A 19,956-nucleotide genomic window follows, 5' to 3' on the forward strand; every position below is an offset into this window, starting at 1 on the left:
CTGGCCTCGCTGAGGTCGGCCGGGGGCGCATGGACAAAAATGGGAATGACTCCCCAGGTCATTCCCTTCTTTATGTTTTGCCTAAAAATAGAGTCAGTCCTGCCTAGAATATGGGGCAAGTGTACTAGAGAACCAGAGAGCACAGCCGCTCCGTGTCAGAGCCCCAGAGATCCCGCAGAAATGATGATGCCATTCTAGGGGGTGCCCCTGCAACAACCCCACCCATTGCTTCCCTCCTTCCCCAACCCTCCTGGGCTATCGTGGCAGTGTCCCCCCCATTTGTGTGATGAAGTAATAAAGAATGCAGGAATAAGAAACACTGACTTTTTAGTGAGATAAAATGAGGGGGAGGCAGCCTCCCGCTGCTATGATAGTGCAGGCAGTACAGAATCTTCATTAGACATGAAAGGGGGGGCTGATGGAGCTCAGCCCCCAGTTGCTATGATGAGGACAGTTTTCAATCCTTTTACACCGTCTGCCGGGAATGACCAGGAGTCATTCCCATTGTTGCCCAGGCGCCCCCGGCCGACCTCACCGAGGCCAGCCAGGAGCACTCACGGGATGATGAGGATGGTTTTCCACCATTTTGTACCATCTGCCATCAGGAAAGGAAGGGGAGGGGATGCTGCTGTTCAGCGCTGTAGCACCGCATCTGCCAGCAGCATGCAGTAGACATATGGTGACACTGAAAAAAGGTGAGAAACGATTTTTCCCCTTTTCTTTCACGGGAGAGAGGGAGGGTAAATTGACGAGCTATACCCTGAACCACCCGGGACAATGTTTTTGACCCTTCAGGCACTGGGAGCTCAGCCAAGAATGCAAATGCTTTTCAGAGACTGCGGGGACTGTGGGATAGCTGGAGTCCTCAGTCCCCCCTCCCTCCATGAGCGTCCATTTGATTCTTTGGCTTTCCGTTACGCTTGTCATGCAGCACTGTGTTGAGTCCCTGCTCTGGTCTCTGTCTGGAGATTTTTTCAAATGCTTTGGCATTTCGTCTTCTGGAACGGAGCTCTGATAGAACAGATTTGTCTCCCCATAAAGTGATCAGATCCAGTATCTCCCGTACAGTCCGTGCTGATCGGAGCTCCACGCTGGGCAAACAGGAAATGAAATTCAAAAGTTTGCGGGGCTTTTCCTGTCAACCTGGCCAGTGCATCTGAGTTCAGATGGCTTTCCAGAGCGGTCACAATGGTGCACTGTGGGATAGCGCCCGGAGGCCAATACCATCGAATTGCGGCCACACTAACCCTAATCTGACATGGCAATACCGATTTCAGCGCTACTCCCCTCGTCAGGGGGGAGTACAGAAAAAGGTTTTAAGAGCCCTTTAAATCGATATAAAGGGCTTCGTTGTGTGGACGGGTGCAGCGTTAAATTGGTTTAATGCTGCTAAATTTGGTATAAACGCGTAGTGTAGACCAGGCCTCCCTCTCCTCCTGATAGAGTCATTCAGTAAGACTACAGTGGTTTATAACACAATTGTTTTACTGAAGTATTTGATAGACTCTCCGATAGATTGACTCATTACCCTTGCTGTTTGTGTATTTTATATAAATAATAATATGCACACACACACAGCAAGACATTCAGAGGAAAGTGAGATTTGTGCCTCTAGTTATGGCCTCAAGTTTATCTTGAGGCACATTTCCATTTTCTTCAATGTCTGAGTCATTATGAAATCACCAAACATGCCACCAAATATTCAGATGTGCTCGTTTGTTCTTGTGGAAGCCAGTAAATAATTAACAAGGATTTGAAGAGATCTTAATGAATGTTAGTTAGCATGAGTTAGGCTAGCTGTGACCCTGGTGACGTGAGATTTGTGGAAGCAAGATAATGTAAGACAGAGTGAACTGTGTGAAAGTTATTACGACCTTGCAATATGCAGTCTTGCTTTTTTCTAGTAAGATAGCAGAAAAGCTTATGTATAAACAAAATGTATTTGTTGCTTTTTACTGTCTCCATGATTGCTAGAAATTGTCTGTAACAAAGGTATAATGGCTTGATGTAATTGTTTACCAGTTGAGAGACCTGTCCAGGACCCTGTGTCCTATGGCACTCTCTCCCTCCATTGTAATTACTGGAGAAATAATAAAGTGTTTGATTTTGCTGCACCCAAACAAAAAGCGAGAACTAAGTTTTTCTTCGACATTCTGCATGCCTCAGTTTTTAGTCATCAACACAATCCACCGTAGGCCTAAGTTTCAGAGGTGCTAAGTGGAGCTAGCGATCCTCAAAGTCTTGGCCTTAGCCTTGTAGAGACTGTCTGGAGCAGCCAGCATTCGGCTGAATAATTCTCTTCAAAAGGCAGGAAAGTGTCCAAGGAAAGTAACCTTTAGCTTCCACGGACCTCCTTTAAACACTTGACTGAGTTTTAAGGAAGCAGTGGAGAGCAATTTTGGTTTAAGACTAAGAACTAGGAGTAACATTTTCAAAAATTCCTAAGGCCCAGATTTTTAAAAGGTGTTGCTCTGCTCAGCATAGCAATGCCTAATTAATTTAGTCTTATTTTCAAAAGTGACGGACACACTAAGGAACCTCACTGAAAGTCAATGGGACTGTAGGCTGAATGGCCGTCACTCTCTGAGGGAGGGCACACCTCCTCGCTGCCATGTACCTGTAAAGGTGAGCTCAAAAGGGGGAATTAGCTGTACCTAGTGCTCCAGCCCTCCAAGCAGGATGGTAGTCTGTGAGCCCCAGGCTGTCAGCCAGGGCAGGGCAGCAAACAGTTAGTAGGCTATGACCTGCAATCAGGTCAGAGCGGTTTTGCAGTCTATGAGCCCCAGATAAAGCTGAGAACCAACAAAGTCTAGGGGCTAGGGCAGGGGTGAACAGTAGGGTACCACAGGCCTCCTGGCCTAAGATGGGGATGCTGCCACCCCAAGGGTGGGGTTGTAGGGGATGCGGGCCCACCCAATTCGCCCACGTCCCAACCCAAGGCACCAATAGTGGCAGAGTATTCTGCCACTGGGTCAGCAGGGATCTGCCCGCAACCTTGTACCCGGCTGACCTTGTATCCGGCCAACACTCAACCAGACAGTCGTCTAGTTCCCCTGGGCTACTTCCTACGTCCCTGGGGTTTGGTACCTCTATACCGTGGGGATCATCTGTCATCTCAGGGAGCTCTGGCCAGTTTTCAGGTGGCAGCCCCAGCCCCCAGCAGCTCCTTGGCATCTCGGTCAGCTGGTGGAGCTCTGGCCAGTCCTCAGGAGGTAGCCCCGGCAGCTCCTTTGCAGGCTCCAGCAGCAGGTGGGATGCGTCTGTCTCCTGTGGCGGCTCCAGCTCAACTTCTGCTTCCTGTTCTGCCTTTCTGCTTATGGCGGGGCAGACGTGGCTCCCCTGGTTCTGCCCACCAAAGGGCGTGTCATGGTCTCTCCCTGTCACTTTCCGAGGGAGGCCATGCCTCCTCGCTACAGGGACTTGAAACTCTAAAGTCACCTTTGAAAATGAGACTGAGGCTCTCAAGTCAGTTAGGATTTGCAAAGCTGAGCAGAGAAACACCTGAATACCTTTAAAATCTGTGCCTAAGTCCCATTGACTTTCAGTGGGATTTAGGCTCCTTAAGTCCAGATACTCAAAGGTATTCAGGCTCCTACCTTCCACTGAAATCAATGGGAGTTAGTTGCCTAAATACCTTTGAGGATCTGGGCCCAGAGTCACTTTTGAAAATGAGATGTAGGATTCCTTGAGAACCAAGCCATGGCAGTCAAGAGCACTAGTTTTAGAACTACATTTTGAAAACAGATTCAAAATATTATGAAAAACAGTGGTTCCAAAACACAAATGCAAGAAGAAGAGAAACAAGAATACTTATGTGAAGTTACTCTTCCAGGGGATAGGAAAAAAATAATCACTAGTTCAAGACGCATTTAGTTTTCTTTACAGTGTTACTGATTTTATACTTCCCAATCAGAGAACCCTGAATTCAGTGACACTGTATACATTCATTACTACTGAAAAGAAAATACTCTTTATCTATGCTTTGTTGAGATTCAGGAGGCGTGGGGTTAGGTTGAGAAGAAACAAGGTTTAATTGGTGGTTCAAAGCCCAGAATCATATTACTGCTAAAGCTGGGATAATCAATCAGTGGCTAGACCCTTGTTAGGTTCCTTTGAAAACGAAAAAGACTTCTTTCTCCCTTTTGCTTTATTCCTTTCTGAATTCCCAAAGCCTGCTAAGGCCTGACCCCTGTCCTGAAAGAATTATGATAAACCATCCTCAAACCTTGTTGCTGAGAAATGTACATCAGTCTCTGCAGTGCAGCTGGTGGATTGCATTAAATTTCTAATCAGTTTAGATGCTGCAACATCCTATCTCTAGCTAAGGGAGAATGTCCATGGCATTGTAGAATGTGACGCAATTAATGGCTTCTGTGGTTTTCATTACCATGCCATTTATTGTAAGTATACTCCAGAGTGACAGGCATTATTGCCATTATATGATAAAAGAACAGTCCCAGACAATGGCATCTCAATAAACAGCTCCTTTATTTCTCTTCTGGCAGCTTGGAACCATTCACCTACCAGTTTCGTTTTTTTAGTACTGCCCCACTGATGCTGAAAGCTGAAGTGTTGCTTAGTTGAATAACCAAGTGGGGATGTGACCTTAAAATGAATGGAGGGAACAGGTTGTATGGAAAAGAAACGATGTGCTTGGAAACGTGTAATGCCAATCAAAGCTTCAGTGTCGTTTGTGTCAGCATAACATTCTCATTTCCTGAAGGGATATATATTATAAATTTAAACCGTTTTTAGTCCTCTCTCCTTTTATATCTGCTGTCTGCTCTTTCCACCTTTTTTCATCTGCCTTGGGGGGCTGGTGTTATAAGACATGCATGACCCCAACCAACAATTTGGTTTTAAAATTCTATTTTTCCCCCTGTAGAATCCTATATAACTATATACATAAAAGGGGCCAGATTTACCCCTGCAATAAATGCACATCTGAGTAGAGCTAGCTGCAATCAGGATTGCCAAACAAAACCAATTTTTTTGAAATTTCTCACAAAGCAGAAATCCCCAAAAGAATTCACTGCCAGGATTCTTATGGCTTCTGGGCTCTCTTGTGCAGACCCAGGAGCCAAACCCCAGCTAGAGCCAGGATTCCCAGGACTTTCAGGCTCTCTACTCCATGGTAGGGAGTCTGGAAACTCTGATACCCCTGGCATGGCAGAGCTGCCCTGCAGTCGTGGACCCTGGTAAAGTCCCCAGCCCAGGAGCAGTGCACATGAAGGAGCTTTCCCAGAGCTGTGACCCCATACAGTATGCTTGGTGGGGATGACCTGGAGCTTTGGACTTTGGAAGTCTGGGGCTCCCAGCCCCCCAAGCAGTCTGCCTGGTGATTCTTAACTGAAAACTTTTTGTGCTTTTGGTTTTTTTTGTGTTGAACTTTTCCATGCAAAACAGACAGCCATGTCTTGTAAAAAAATTTATTTGGCTGAAAACTCAATTTTCTGTAAAAAACAGTTCTGACAGGAAAATTTCGATCAGCCCTGATCACTAGTATTAAACTGCTGCATTTACCAACAATTCTTGAATAACCGTGTCCACACTACACCCCAGCAGGGATTGTGAATTTCACTGAGATATTTTCAGTAGCTGAGTGAAATTAACTAAGGCCTCGTCTGTGAGACAAGGGGACTCAAATGGACTTTGGCTCAATTTTATTCTCTCTGTTGTGTCACGTTGTCTGAGACATGGTTGTATTTAAGGATTATGCAAGTCTGCACATTCATGGAAGTAATCTTTCCTCCCCCTTCCCATTTGTCTCAGAGTGTGATCTTCAACGCATCCTCTGCGCCAAAAGCATGATTGACAGACTTTCCATGCTCTTGATCCAGACACAGGGTTTTGTATGCTGGCTCTCTGCATATTAGCACATGGCTGGTGAGACTCAAAGCTGCTTGTGTGAAAGGAGGCTTGTTCGCAGTTTGGGAAGCAATTCTGCTTTGTTATACTGAGTTCAGGGCTGGATCTGATAGATGAAAAGATGTGTGAAGATTATGCGAAGGAGACTTTTCCTATTTAAGTATATGTCTTGAGACCATGGAACCTAGTGAGTTGTTACATAGGATGGTGATATCCTGGACCAGATAGCAATAGAGTATTTATAAAATAAGTATGTGCTGGAACTCAGTATTCAGAGGGTGGCATGGCTGTTATTCATTTGGAAATCTAAGTATTTTATTTCAAGCAGTTAACTGGAAGGATACCATAATTAGAAAAGTTAACACTGGGATGTAGTGGTGGAAAAGTGCTCAACAAGCTGTTTACTGTAGCATGTTTCCTTTAAGCAGTTTCAGTGCTAGTTCACCTAACTGCTTAATAGAATAATAAGGATGATACGTATCAGAAAAGGTTTAGCCGCAGTGAGCAGTGGTGGAGTTACTGTACCATCAGCAACTGCTAAATAGATTGGTAGACACATTACTTAGGGAAAACTGGGAGGAGACAACACAGAGGCTAAAGGAGTAGAACAGATGGTCTAGGAGGGACAGGACATTAGATTGGGATTCCTGAGTTCCTTTCCCAGCTTTACTGCATATTCTCAGTGGCACAAAAGTCATCTTAGCTTTCTATATAACATTTTGCACCCAACAATTTGAGAAACCCAACAGTATACAAGATGTTTAATAATGTTAATATGAAGACTAGAAGCACAGTTTAAGCTTTTCCAAGATTAACGGCTGCTAGAGATCTCTACACAACCTAGAAAATGTAAAACCTCACATAAGGCCAAATCCTCAGCTAGCGTAAATCAGTAAAGCTTCAGGGAAGCCAATCAAGCGAAGCCAATTTCCAGCCGAGGAACTGACTCACATTGCACGAAATTCCTTGTACTCCATATAACATCATCACAAAGTTCATGATGTTAACTTAAAGCCAATGTCTTTAGTATGACTTATAAAAGCCAGTTCAAAGTTAGGTAAGACACGATCCCCAAGCTAGCACGTCACAACAGAAGACACTTGCACAGAATCACTCACTGGTCTCTTCCAGTGAATGAACACATTCCTGTTACAAGTGGCCTGAAAGTCTTTAGACTGTACGCATTCAGTCTACATCTCCAACTGTTTTTATTATTGCATTTGTTACGTTTTTGGGATCCGATCAAGGGCATCATGAATGCAGTAGCAACAAGTGATATTTGCACAGTGGATATGTTTTGTACTCAGTTCTCCATGAACAGTCCTGTTTAAGGATTTGAATTTCTCTGCTATTGTAAATACATCTGAGCAATCTTACCTTCAGGGTGATGAGTCTTAATCGGTAATCATCTGCTTGTATGACCTGGTCAACTGTGATTTCTATTCCTTCATAGGTGACCTGTTCCTCTGGCCAGTACTCTGTACATTTCTGCATGCAACATAAAATATATTTAAGGAGACACCAATGGTGGTTCACTTCACTATGCAGAAACTGTGCCAAGTGTATGCTTAGATGAATCAGGATGCTGAATATTTCTGTAACAGGATGCAACTCAAATTTTTACTTTAAATATAGGGGCCAAAATTTCAGATAGTCTTCTCTGCAGTCACTCTGGTTAAAATCCAGTGTCCAATTACCTCCCTCACTCACATGCATAAAACTTCGTTTGTGTGTGTGCAATGTGATCTATCTGCACATTTTTAAATTTCATTTGGGAAGCCGGTAAGAAATGTGGCAGTGTTTATTAATATTCTATTCATTTTTATTATGATAATGATTGATATTCATTAATAATCTGCTCTTTGATCATTAATATTTCTGTGCTGTGCACAAACCGATATGGAAATGTACAGTACACCTTTTCTGTCTCTAATAAAGAACCACTGCTCTCTTCATCTGAAATTATAATCTGCATTTTTTCCCTACAAAAGGACATGACTGGAAATTACTTTGGAATATAGAGTGTGTTCAAAACCCCACTATAAAATGGAAAAAGATCTTACATTGAAGCAAAGGAACTAAAAGGAAGAAAGTGTCAGAATACAGATTTTAGTTTTGCTAAATCACTTTGGCCAAATCCATGGGTTCATTCAGTGCAACTGATACAGTCTGAATAACTGAAGCTATAATCCACATTTAAGGATATATTGTGGCATTTGTGCCACAATGTTGCCTGAGAGGTAATGGAGAGCAACGCTTCCCAGGGAAAGTACTGGGAAAGATTGTCTCTCACCTATACAATTTCTCCTGGGGCTGCTCAGTGCACAATTTCTCCTGGGGCTGCTCAGTGCAGTAGGCCTTCTGCACATCAGCAGAGATTGCTCCCCTTGTAAGCCTATTCCAGAGACCACTGTGGAGGGGGGGGGGGTGTCAATTCTGAACAAATGGCTCCCGAGGGATAAAACAGAGAGCAAGCAGCCCTCATGCTCTCCAGAGTACAGGGGCTGCTATTCTGGGAGGTCTTTGTGCACCCACATAAGTGAAGGGAGAGAGAATTCTTGCAAGCCGTCCCTTCTGCAAAGTCCAGCACAATCTGGCCCTTAACCGTAAACTCTGTGAGCAAGTTTAAAAAAAAAAACTGCTGGAAGAGAAGGGCCAAGAACTAAAAAGTGTCTCGAAAAGCTGCTGGGCCAAATTCTCTTATGTGTAAATGGATGCTGCTCCACAAAGGAAACAGTTTTTTCTCTTAATTAATTAGCCTCTCAGAGTTGGTAAGACAACTCCCACCTTTTCATGTTCTCTGTAGGTGTATATATATATCCTCACTATATGTTCCATTCTATGCATCCGATGAAGTGGGTTCTAGCCCGCGAAAGCTTATGCTCAAATAAATTTGTTAGTCTCTAAGCTGCCATGAGTACTCCTGTTCTTTTCACAATGGAGCTGTGCCACTTCACACTAGAAACGACTATGGCCCATTGTGTCACTGTAAACGCAGACTGAATTTTTTCCCTCCTCCTAAATTGCAGAATCCATTGTAAAAAGCGTCAAATGCGCCAGCATCTATCAATAGCAGAGACGCTATGCTGCTGAAATGAGTGGAGTAGGATCGCCCACACATTTCTGTGGGCTGTCTGTCAGTTCGGATTAGACGTGACAGAGGGCTGGGATACTGAGCTGTTCATCCTCACATTAGGAAAGCCACTGTGTATAGCAGAAGCACAAAGACTCCCTTACTAGCATCATGGCAGAACAAAGGTTTTAGTTCTGAATCTACACACTGTGGAGACCTGGTATTTATATATTAATATGTATTAGAAAAAAGGGAATATAGAAGACGTTAGCATGGAAGAGCTTACCCTATATTTATGTCTGAGTCTCACAGAATGATTGAATTTTTGATACAAAAGGTATCAGGAAAGACTCAATATCTCTGTATGTTAGATATACGCTGCAGCCAGTGTCACTACTGTGATGGTAGCATGGCTGTGCAATGTTTCCTGAGGCTGACATGACAGGTGAGATAGTCTGTTAGTGTTGAATAACAGGAAACACTGATGAAAAGATTATTTTGCATTCTAGTGGTACAACCCAGATGTAAAAACAACAGTGGGAAACCTTCAGAGCAGAGAAGACAATGAAGGACATGATTGCCTCTTGGTCTCTTCTTCCTTCTCAAGTGTATGGTCGTAAAATTTTCAAAAGGACCGAAGTGATCTGGAAGTCTAAATCCCATTTTCTAAAGTAACCTAGGAATTTAGGGCCAGATTTTTAAAGGTAATTGATTTAAATGGGAGTTAGGCACATAGGTACTCCCACTAGGCACCTTTCTGCATCTTCAGCTGCTTAAATCACCACTGTTTTGGGATCCTGTGGAATAATGTTATGATACTGGCCACAGAATCCCAAACCAGTGGTGATGCAAACTCTGGAAGCCTGGGACTTTGCAGATAGAATTGTATGGGATGGATTGGCAGAAATACATTCAATAACCACAGACCGTTAACTCTCATAAATACCAATTCTAGCAAGGGGAGATTCAAAAAAGTTTGGAACATCTTAATAGTTGCAATATTTTAACTACATTTCCCCAAAATGCTAAACAACTGGGGCAGTCCTCCACATACAAATCATCTTTAACTGCTTCTAGTCATAACTAGCATTATAACATGACATAGTATGTTTAATGAAGCAGGGACGGCTTAATGGAAAAAGGATGCAGAAGAGAAGCCAAAATAAATACAGGATAAAGAGGTTCAGTCTCCGTTACTCTATTGTTTATAGGTATTCATATACAAAAATTAATAGGACTTGAACTTGGTGGGATGTTGCTTTTGAAACCTTCAGAAAAGACTTCAAAAAAGGTAACTGCAATGCACTATAAACTTTGGTCACTGAACCAACTCATTTATTTCAATGGGTCTGGCACCTGTGCCTGAAATACCCGCTACGATAGAGGATCGAGACATAGCTCATACGTAATATCATTACCTCATTCATCTCTTCTATATTGGTAATCATGACAATGATGGGAGAACGCTCCTGCCACACCATTCTCCAGAAGTCACTGACAGTATTAACTATGGGTCCCTGAGTAGCAATATATACCTTTTCCTCTTCTCCATAGCCCTGCCAACAAAGCAACAATAAATCACTATCAAACCATGTGTGCGCACACACGCACATGCCTGGACACTTCAATCTTTACCCAGGGAAAGCTCTCATTGGCTACAATGGGATTATTGCCTGAGTAAAGACTGCAGTATCAGGTTAACAGTTATCAATCCAAGAGGTATTGTGCTCACTCACTCTCTCCCTCACGTACATACGTACACACACACACAGGCAAGGTAGAAGGTGTGACTTCAGGTTATACAAGCAGCAGGCAATACTACGGCAATGGGATGGATTCATGCTACAACAGCCTGGTGGTAACTCTGGGTCAAATCTTGCAGGCATAATTCCCATTGACTTTGCTGGGAGTTTTGCTTGCATCAGGCCAGTGAGGCAGGGAACTTCATGTCAAAAAATGCAAATATCTTGTTTTTATTGGACCAGGACCTTTACAGTTGCGCTCTGAGGTTCTGTTTCCGATAATACAAAAACACGAAAGAAAAAGAAACCAAAACAAGATGGTCTTTAGAAGCCAATGGACGTTGTGGTTATTCTTAAATGATTAGTTTCTAACAGTCTATGCAGATACATTGGACTGCTGAGCTCTTACCCTGATGTAGTTAGCATTGATATATGAGCTAAGAGGATCGTCCTGATCAGTTGAGGTAAGGCACACTCTGCTGTGAGGATCTACGATGTGTAAAGAGATAGTTAATAGTTATCAGTCAAGAGGAGAAAAAGGTTTTTAAGATCATTTTCTAACCTTTAGTAATACAGCTAATTACTCAGGCATATTCATTAGTAGCCACGACAGATACCTGCGATGCTCTAAAGGGGGCACTGGGGAGTCTCTGATTGAAATGTGTGTATATATCACTGCATTTACTTTCAGTGTGCAACTATCAACAGATATTTGCATGCAAAAAATTAATTATCTTACTAAATTAATATTACTGCTCTAAGTAGAGGGGTAGTTCATCATTTATGATTGTAATAGCATTTGAATGATTCTTGGCGTTTGACTATGCTGTCTATGTCTAAGCTTTGAGATATTTAATTTTATGTAATGTATGCAAGCCCACGACATTACCGTAATTTCCTTTTGCATTAATTTCATTTTTTCATGCATTAAAGTATTATTTAGCAAACACTGTTAACAAGCAATAACTTCAGTGTGGCTTTCTGCCTGAGTAAGGACTGAGTAAAAACTGTGTTAGGACCTCAAGATTTGCCCCATTCGGTTTTATAAACTCTATCCCTAACCTTATTTTTTGGCCTTAAATTAAGGCCTTGACTACACAGAATAATTGCACCATTTTCACTATACTGGTATAGTTAAAGCTATACAACCCCTGCTAGAGTGGATGCAGTTATATTGATATATCTTAGGGCTTGTCTATACATAAACCGCTACAGCAGCACCTCTGCATGGGTGCTGCTTTAGCACTTCAGGAGAACCCCTCCTGTCAGCATAGGTAATCCACCTCCCCAAGAGGTGGTGTCTAGGTCGACAGAAGAATTCTCCCATAAATGTAGTGCTCTCCATCCCAGGAGTTAAGTCAGTTTCACTGGATTTTTCACATCCCTGAATTATACCGACCTAATTTCCTAGAGTAGACCAGGCCTTATTCACTGGGGAATAAGCCATACCAACACAAGCACTTTTATACCACTGTAAGTGCATCCACATCAGGAGGAGTTATACTGGTATAACTATTTTGGTAAAAAAAAAACCAACCCTAACTCAGGGGTGGCCAATCTGTGGCTCCGGAGCCACATGCGGCTCTTTAGAAGTTAATATGCGGCTCCTTGTATAGGCACCGACTCTGGGGCTGGAGCTACAGGTGCCAACTTTCCAATGTGCGGGGGGAGAGGGGAAGCTCACTGCTTAACCCCTGGCTCTGCCCCCACTCCACCCCTTCCCGCCCCCTCCCCTGAGCCTGCCATGCCCTCGTTCCTCCCACTCCCCGCCAGAGCCTCCTGAATGCCACAAAACAGCTGATCGGGAGGTGCGGGGAGGGAGGGAGGGAGAGGTGCTGATCAGTGGGGCTGCCGGTGGGTGGGAGGTGCTGGGAGCGGAGCGGGGAGTGGGCAGCTGATGCGAGGCTCCTGACATATTACTGTGGCTCTTTGGCAACGTACATTGGTAAATTCTGGCTCCTTCTCAGGCTCGGGTTGGCCACCACTGCCCTAACTGAAATAGTTATACCAGTACAAAAACAGTGTGCAGACCACGCCTAAGTTGACAGTGTTCCTTAAAATATTGTCATACACTTACACCACAAAGAAGCAAAACAATGTTAGTTATTTTTCTACAGTCTTTTTTAAGAGTGTTTTGAGCCTATACTAGGTTTTGAAGTAGGATCTCACCAGGCTGAGATTTGTTAAATGAAAGTGATAGATAAGAATACCTAGTTCATAGACACAAATTTTCATCAGTAAATCTCAAAGTAGGTTAGTATCATTAGTGCCATTTTACAGATGGTGATACTGAGGTCTGGAGAGATGAAGTGACTTGCTTTAGTGGCAGAGCCAAGAATAGAACCCAGCTCACCCAAGGCCCATTGCAGTACTCTATTGCTAGGCCACACTGCCTCCCTAACAATAACACTTATTGAAAAGTCTTACAAAATTTAATAAGGAGTGAAAGCAATATGGCTCTATACAATTAAATAAGGTTCCCTAGAAATTTTGCTTAGAACCAAAAAGACTGAAAGAGAATGATATATAATAGCTTTCCTTTTTAGATTTTGACCCATCTATGGAGTTCCATAGCAAGGATAAAATTTTCTATTACATTCTGCAAGATAATCCAAAAAAATATAGAAAAATGATAATTTTCTATTAAATTCTGCGGGACTTTTCCATAAGAGAAGAGAAGAGGTTTCAGATTTTCTGTCAACATGCAAATTTAACAGTTTCTGAAACAGCCAAATTAATCTGCTTAGCTTGGCACGTCTCCAAAATTAACACATCCTCACCCCTTAAAAAGACTCCCCAAAACCATCTTCACCACCACCAACAAAATTGGGAATCTGCAAAAGAAATTTACTACAAAAGAAATATAAATTAACTGAATTAGAGCCTATTATCATGTTCCTCACTGACTACAATTAACTCTAGGGTTGCACATAAACTAATCATTATGTTAAGTGCCTGCTTACCTTTCAATGGTAACCGCCTCAAATACTTCTGGAGTACACAGCTGGGTAGGGAATTTTAAGTTTTTTATTTGTTCTTTAATTTTCAGGGTATACTTTTGGTTTCGATGTCACTTTTATAATGAAGTGCCTGCTGCTCCCTAATGTTAGATTGGAGGTCAGATTTGGCTGAGTCTGCCATTGGCAAATAGATCAGCATAGGTTTTGCTGTGTAACATGGTCAGCCGTTCCTTCCACAATTGCTTGGTGCAAGCGAACAGTTAGGAAGACACCCGTGGTGACACAGACAGCATAGGCTGTGATTGGTTAATCTGGAAACTAAAGAGCCAGGAGAGCCACATAGTCATGAACCCACTGGCCACCTCTTCAGCCCACCCCGTCGTGCCCCGAACGCTCTCTCCTCCATGGTACTGTGAAGAGAATGGCTAAAGAGCACAGCTTTATGGCAGGAAGGGAGTACACAATACCCCTGTGTGATGTACCAGTTCCCCACCCCTACACTGGAACTGGGTGTGTTCCAGGGACAGAACTTAAATAATTCCAACAGAAGTGATTATGGTGTGTCCTTTGGTTTCCCATGTGGCAGCCTGCGATCCTCATCAACCAAGTGGCACTGGGTTATGTTTCATAGAGATGGATGGTTTTAAAATTCCTGATTTTTATTCCCGTCAGTGGAAAAGTCTGCTTTCCTCTGGATAAATTCCTTGTTAACATTTATAGTCAGTCTAGAGTGGGAGCCAGTCCTCCCATCTAGATGGCTCACAGCAATGGAAATGAGTATTACCAGATTTTGTAAAACCGAGGTGGAGTTAGCATCAAGAGAACTAGCTGAGGAATGACCAAGTAGCTACTGAATGCACAGGGGAAAAGCTAACAGGAACCTGAATAAGAGCTATAGGCCAAGATTTTCAAAAGTGGCTAGCAATTTTGTATGCTTCCATTTTTGAATGTTTAACTTGAGATACCTTAAAGAACTCCAATTTTCAAAAAAGTGCTGGACAGCCACCTTTGGAAATCAGGCTCCTTTAAGGTCTATCAGTTTGGGTGCCCAAATGGAGGCACTCAGAATCACTAGTAATTTTTGAAAATCATCGCTGTAATGTCCAAACTAACATAAAGCTTGAAAGAAATGACAAGGCACCCAACCGTTAGCATGTTTTAGGACCAAGGTTCTGAAATGTTTGGCTGAGTGTTTTTAACACTTCTGGTCCCAGCTGGAAATGTCAAAACATCACTAGAAGGGATACATGGGATTTCTGACCAAGACTGGAAGTTTGAGAGTTGGAGGTTTCAGGAGAAAGCCTATTCTTGCCAGATTTCCACTCCAGGTTTGTAAACCAACATGATTTGCACAGTTGATCAGATTCTACTTTCTGGATACTTATCGGAGCCTAACTAGCACTCTGAACCATTTGGGCTTCCCTAACAAAGCTGCAACAGAGCTTGATGGTGGCATCTATCTGACAATGGCTTAGAGAAAAGAGAAGGATCTGTCAAAACATTAATATTCAGACACGACATCTTATAATTGCATCACTTTCCAAACTATCTTTAAGTGTGACAGAGGGGAACACGATAATGGCTATAAAATCAATCCCAAGCAAAATGTTTCTCAAAATTTCCATTCTTGGCTATAAGTAATAAAGCAACTTACATTTAAAAAAAGAAAGAAAGATGTATTATATTTTCTTAAAGAGACTGGGCCAAATCCTGAGACCCTTATTCATTTTTCACTTGGGGCCTTATCCTGAGAAATGCTAAGCACATTAGGCCCAAATCCAGCACACACTGATGTAAGTGGGAATCTTGTCATTGACTTTAAAGGGCATTGGACCAATGCCTTCATTAAGAATTAAGTCAGAGTTGAGATGTTCAGTACCTTTTAAAATAAGGCGTATTGAGTGGCACCTTATGACCTAAGTAGTCCCACTCGTTTCAAAGGAAACACTCGGATAGTAAAATACTGCTCAGCATGAGTAAGGGTGTCAGAATTTAGCCCTTAAACATGAGTTTACCAGAGGAAACAAACTAAAATCCGAATAAAGGCATCAAGATTTTGGGCAAAATTTTCAAAAGCACCTAGGTAATTCTAGGAGCTTAATTCCTATTTTCAAAAGTGACTTAGGAGCTTGAATCCCATTGGCTTTCCATAAGACTTAAGCACCTAAGTCTCTAATGAAAATGGGACATGAGTACTCTTGAAAATATTACTCTTGCTCAATGTTAGATTTAGCCTCGCAGGAGTATCCTGGAGAGGATCTGTGAAAGGCATTTCATCGAAAGCAAGAAACTAAGCAAATACTAGATACTGAGACTTCACTAAACACTGCATCATCGAATTGCAGAATTACAAAATAGGTCTGGAACTTACTTGGGAGAATTGTTTTGTAGCGATTCTTCCGCACTAATCCTGGAATATCATATTCCTTTGGATCAACAAAGTTCATTGGGATTTCCTGTTGGAAGATGTACAATAGACTATATTAATAGATTCACAAGGGAAAAAAACCCATTACATCTTGACTGTGGAGGAGTAGCAGAGATGAAGTCAATTGAGACATATGGTATAGTAGTTCTAGCAATTTACCACCAAAGCATGACTGATGGTTTCCTTTTTGTGTCAATGGTTTTCTTTTTTGAAATCATGAATATAAAAAAATGCTCTGGATGACTAATTCCGTGAGTGGTGCACAGTATGGCACTATTTCAGCTCCTAATATTATTAGAAGTGTATTGTGACTTGAGGCATAGATGTAAGCCAAGGATGGTGCGTAAGCTGCATCATCCCAGGAAGCACAGTACTTCAGACACGCCCCTCTGAGTCACAATTCTTCGCCTTCTTCCTCCTTGTTAAAACTGGGGCAGTAATTTGCTGCTGGCCATCACAGCTCAACTGCACGGGCCGGGTAGTATGGGGATGGGGGGTGGAGACAAGGAACCACCCGGTTTTTGCCCCTTCCCATCCACCTTCTCTGAGAGGGGGGACAGTAAGTAGGTACTGTGTGTGCACTTACCTGTCCTACACAAATAGACCCAAGGTCCAGGGCTGTTGGGGGTGGGTTCTTACTCCCTTACACAGGTGTGCAGGCCAAGTCACTAACTGGCCCTTAGAGGGTGAGTTCTTCAGAGCAGGGCCCTGATCCTCAGTGGGCTCTACCCATGATATAAATATTACATAACAATAGTAATTTCTTAAAAAAGCTTTAACAGGGCTACTTCTTTATCAGAAAGAGCCACGGGGAGAAATAACTAGAGAATTTGCACTGGGTTATGGAGCCTTTCACATTTATATTACAGATTCAAATCTCAGAGCTCAGGCTGGTTACATTAGGAGCCATTTGATTGCTCTTCAGTGGGCTACAACATGTGAAATTAGTTGATCAATTCATAGTGGATGCGTAGCCACGTAAAGCAGCCGCAGGTGAGAGACCAAGGAGTGAATGTGATCACAGAGACTAAGCTCCCCTCAGACCCTGATTTTTCCCCCTCAGAACAGGACAGAGCAGGGGTGGGCAAACTTTTTGGCCTGAGGGCCACCTCTGGGTATGGAAATTGTATGGCGGGCCGTGAATGTTCATGAAATTGGGGGTTGGGGTGCGAGAGGGGGTAAGGGCTCCAGCTGAGGGTACAGGCTCTGGGGTTGGGCCGGGAGAGGGGTTGGGGGTACAGGAGGATGCTCTGGGCTGGCAACGAGGGGTTCGAGGGCAGGAGGGGGATCAGGGCTGGGGCAGGGGGTTGAGCCGTGGGAGGGGTCAGGGTGCAGGCTCTGGGCGGCGCTTACCTCACGCAGCTCCCTGAAGCAGCGGCATGTTCCTCTCTCCAGCTCCTACATGGAGGTGCAGCCAGGCATCTCTGCGTGCTGCCCTGTCCACATTCGCTGCCCCTGCAGCTCCCATTGGCCGCGGTTCCCAGCCAATGGGAGCTGCGGGGGCAGCGCTTGGGGCAGGGGCAGTGTGCAGAGCCCCCTGGCTGCCCCTACACATAGGAGCTGGAGAAGGGACATGCCGCTGCTTCCAGGAGCTGCATGGAGCGAGGCAAGCCCCCAACCACGCTCCCCGGCTGGAGCGCTGGAACAGGGCAAGCCCATGACCCCGCTCCCCAGAGGGGCTCCAGGGCCGGATTAAAACATTTGGAGGGCCGGATGTGGCCCCCGGGGCGTAGTTTGCCCACCCCTGGGATAGAGGCACGAAGGCAGAGCTTGCTCTGGTTCTTTGTTTAATATGTTCTGTGGGTAAACAAAAGGTAGAAGATTGTTAAAATTAAACACTGCATTTTCTACTCCAGGTGCTGTCAGCCTGCCTCTTACCCAAATTCATGGTGGAAAAAGCATTAGTAATCTTCCACTTTAGCAAGCACCCAACCAAAAAAAATTAATAAATTGCTAGAATGGAAGTCATATTTTGTGGTGGATGCTACTTTGCATATGAAATTTTGCTGATCTTTGCTTTACCTAATTATTTTGTATTTAGCCATGTGTTTTCCTTGCTTTCCCTGTCCCTTATCATCAGTGATTTTGAGGAGATGATGTCCCAGAATATCCCAGAAAGGCCACATTTTTATATGCTTTTATTCAATTTAATTTTGAAAAAAAGCCCTCATAAATCAGTTCCTAGTGGGTCCCATAGGGAACTGAATGCAGAGGTCTAGGTGTTTACTTTGACAGATGGACAGATGAGCAAGTTAGAACTGGTAATGCACCTGACCCAGGGTCTCTTCTTGCAGTCAGTTTTATGAGCTAGAATTCTGTTTATAATGTATCCAAGAATTAGCTGTAAAAAGACTGAAAGAAAAATAATCATACGTTCTGTCTCCCCAATCCCTATTACAATCAACACTCTCTTAATCTGTCAAATGAAAGGAAAAATTGACAACTTGTAAGTCATTGTTGATAACAATTTTCCTCAAACATGGGAAAAGGAATTAAACCCCTTTTCTGTTCCAATAGGATACACTTGTCCTCGCCCTGATTATCTCCCACCTTTATTCCTACCATCTCCTTTTCTCTGGCCTCCTGGATGCCCACAGTACTAGTCAAAATGCAGCTGCTCAAATGCCTTCCTTGCTAGTCAGACTGACGGTCACCCAACTGTGCAAATCCTTTCACTAGCTCCCACCACTTGTATGCTGCACCAAGTTTAAACTTCTTGTCCTTGCCTTCTGAAGAGCCTATAAAATTCCACTCTGGATGACACCACCCATTTGTCTCTTACTACATTCATTCCCCACTTCTATCCATCTCTACTCTGCTGATGATGCCATTTATGAATCTCATTTGTTTCTTTCTCTCCTTCCAGTCTCCATGATTTTTTCCACACTATCTCTGGTCTGTCAGCCAAGATGGCAGACATTATCAATGAAGTGTTCTCTTCCCGTTTCATCATGACACCCTCCACCCACCTCATCTCTGCACTGAATATCCTCATCTGTGATATTCACAGGAAGGGCCACAAACAATGATAAAGAAGTAAGAATAGCAATTCCAAATCTACTCCCACCCCATGCTATTTCTTCCTCTAGTCACCTCAGTGCTTCTCTGTTTTCTCGGCTAGATTCTAATCTCTTTGGGACAAAAACTGTATGCACTGTGTGTCTTGTTTAGCGCTGAGCACACTTAACAAACAATAAATTGTTATACAACATTTCATGGAGCTAATTTCCACCTTTTTCAGAGGTACAATTTAGGGTCTTCCTCGGGTTTTACTTTGTATTTAGTCATTCATAACTCTCTTTGAGCCAGACCCTGAGGTTCTTCCTCAGGTTTTACTTACCCACTCACTAATCCAGCAAACTCTTGCTGAAGTCAAAGGGAATTTGCTTGCATGAGAAAAAAATAAGGCCAAGGCTATACCACATAGCTATATTGGTATAACTACGTCACTCAAGGGTGTGAAAAATCCACACCCTGAAGCAATGTAGTTATACCAACCTAATACCTCATGTAGATAGCTCTCGGGGAGCTGGATTAACTACTCCAACAGAAGAAACTCTCCCATCATCGTAGTAACACAAGCCCTAAACCATACTGTTAAATCAGAATTCTCCACTCACTCACACTTGTACTATCCTTTTGCGCTCACTTTGCCCAGGTACAAATGAAAAGGTGCGTGACAGTGGAGAATCAAGCAGTTAGGACAGAAGCTTGGTTAAAATGCAGAGCAACTGAAAAGCCATTGTGCTAACTGCAATTAAACGTAGCCAGCCTGTTCACAAAGCTGCTCAAAAAATCCAATTCTATTTGTATATGATGCTTGTATTTCCACCAAAAGCAGAGTCAGAATGCTTCCCCAAAAATAAAAGTGTATACATGAAGTGA

General features: G+C 43.2%; 1 protein-coding gene across 1 annotated transcript in view; it reads right to left on the reverse strand.

Annotated features, from left to right (window-relative positions):
* IGSF22 (immunoglobulin superfamily member 22) overlaps positions 1-19,956 on the reverse strand; it is a 210,452-nt gene that overhangs the window by 79,745 nt on the left and 110,751 nt on the right. Inside the window, 4 exon segments of the mRNA XM_045012353.1 lie at positions 7,246-7,356; positions 10,360-10,497; positions 11,093-11,172; positions 16,015-16,099. Coding sequence (XP_044868288.1) covers positions 7,246-7,356; positions 10,360-10,497; positions 11,093-11,172; positions 16,015-16,099 — 414 coding nt within the window.

This window comes from Mauremys mutica, chromosome 4 (genome assembly GCF_020497125.1).
Source record: "Mauremys mutica isolate MM-2020 ecotype Southern chromosome 4, ASM2049712v1, whole genome shotgun sequence".
Classification (NCBI taxonomy): Eukaryota; Metazoa; Chordata; order Testudines; family Geoemydidae; genus Mauremys; species Mauremys mutica.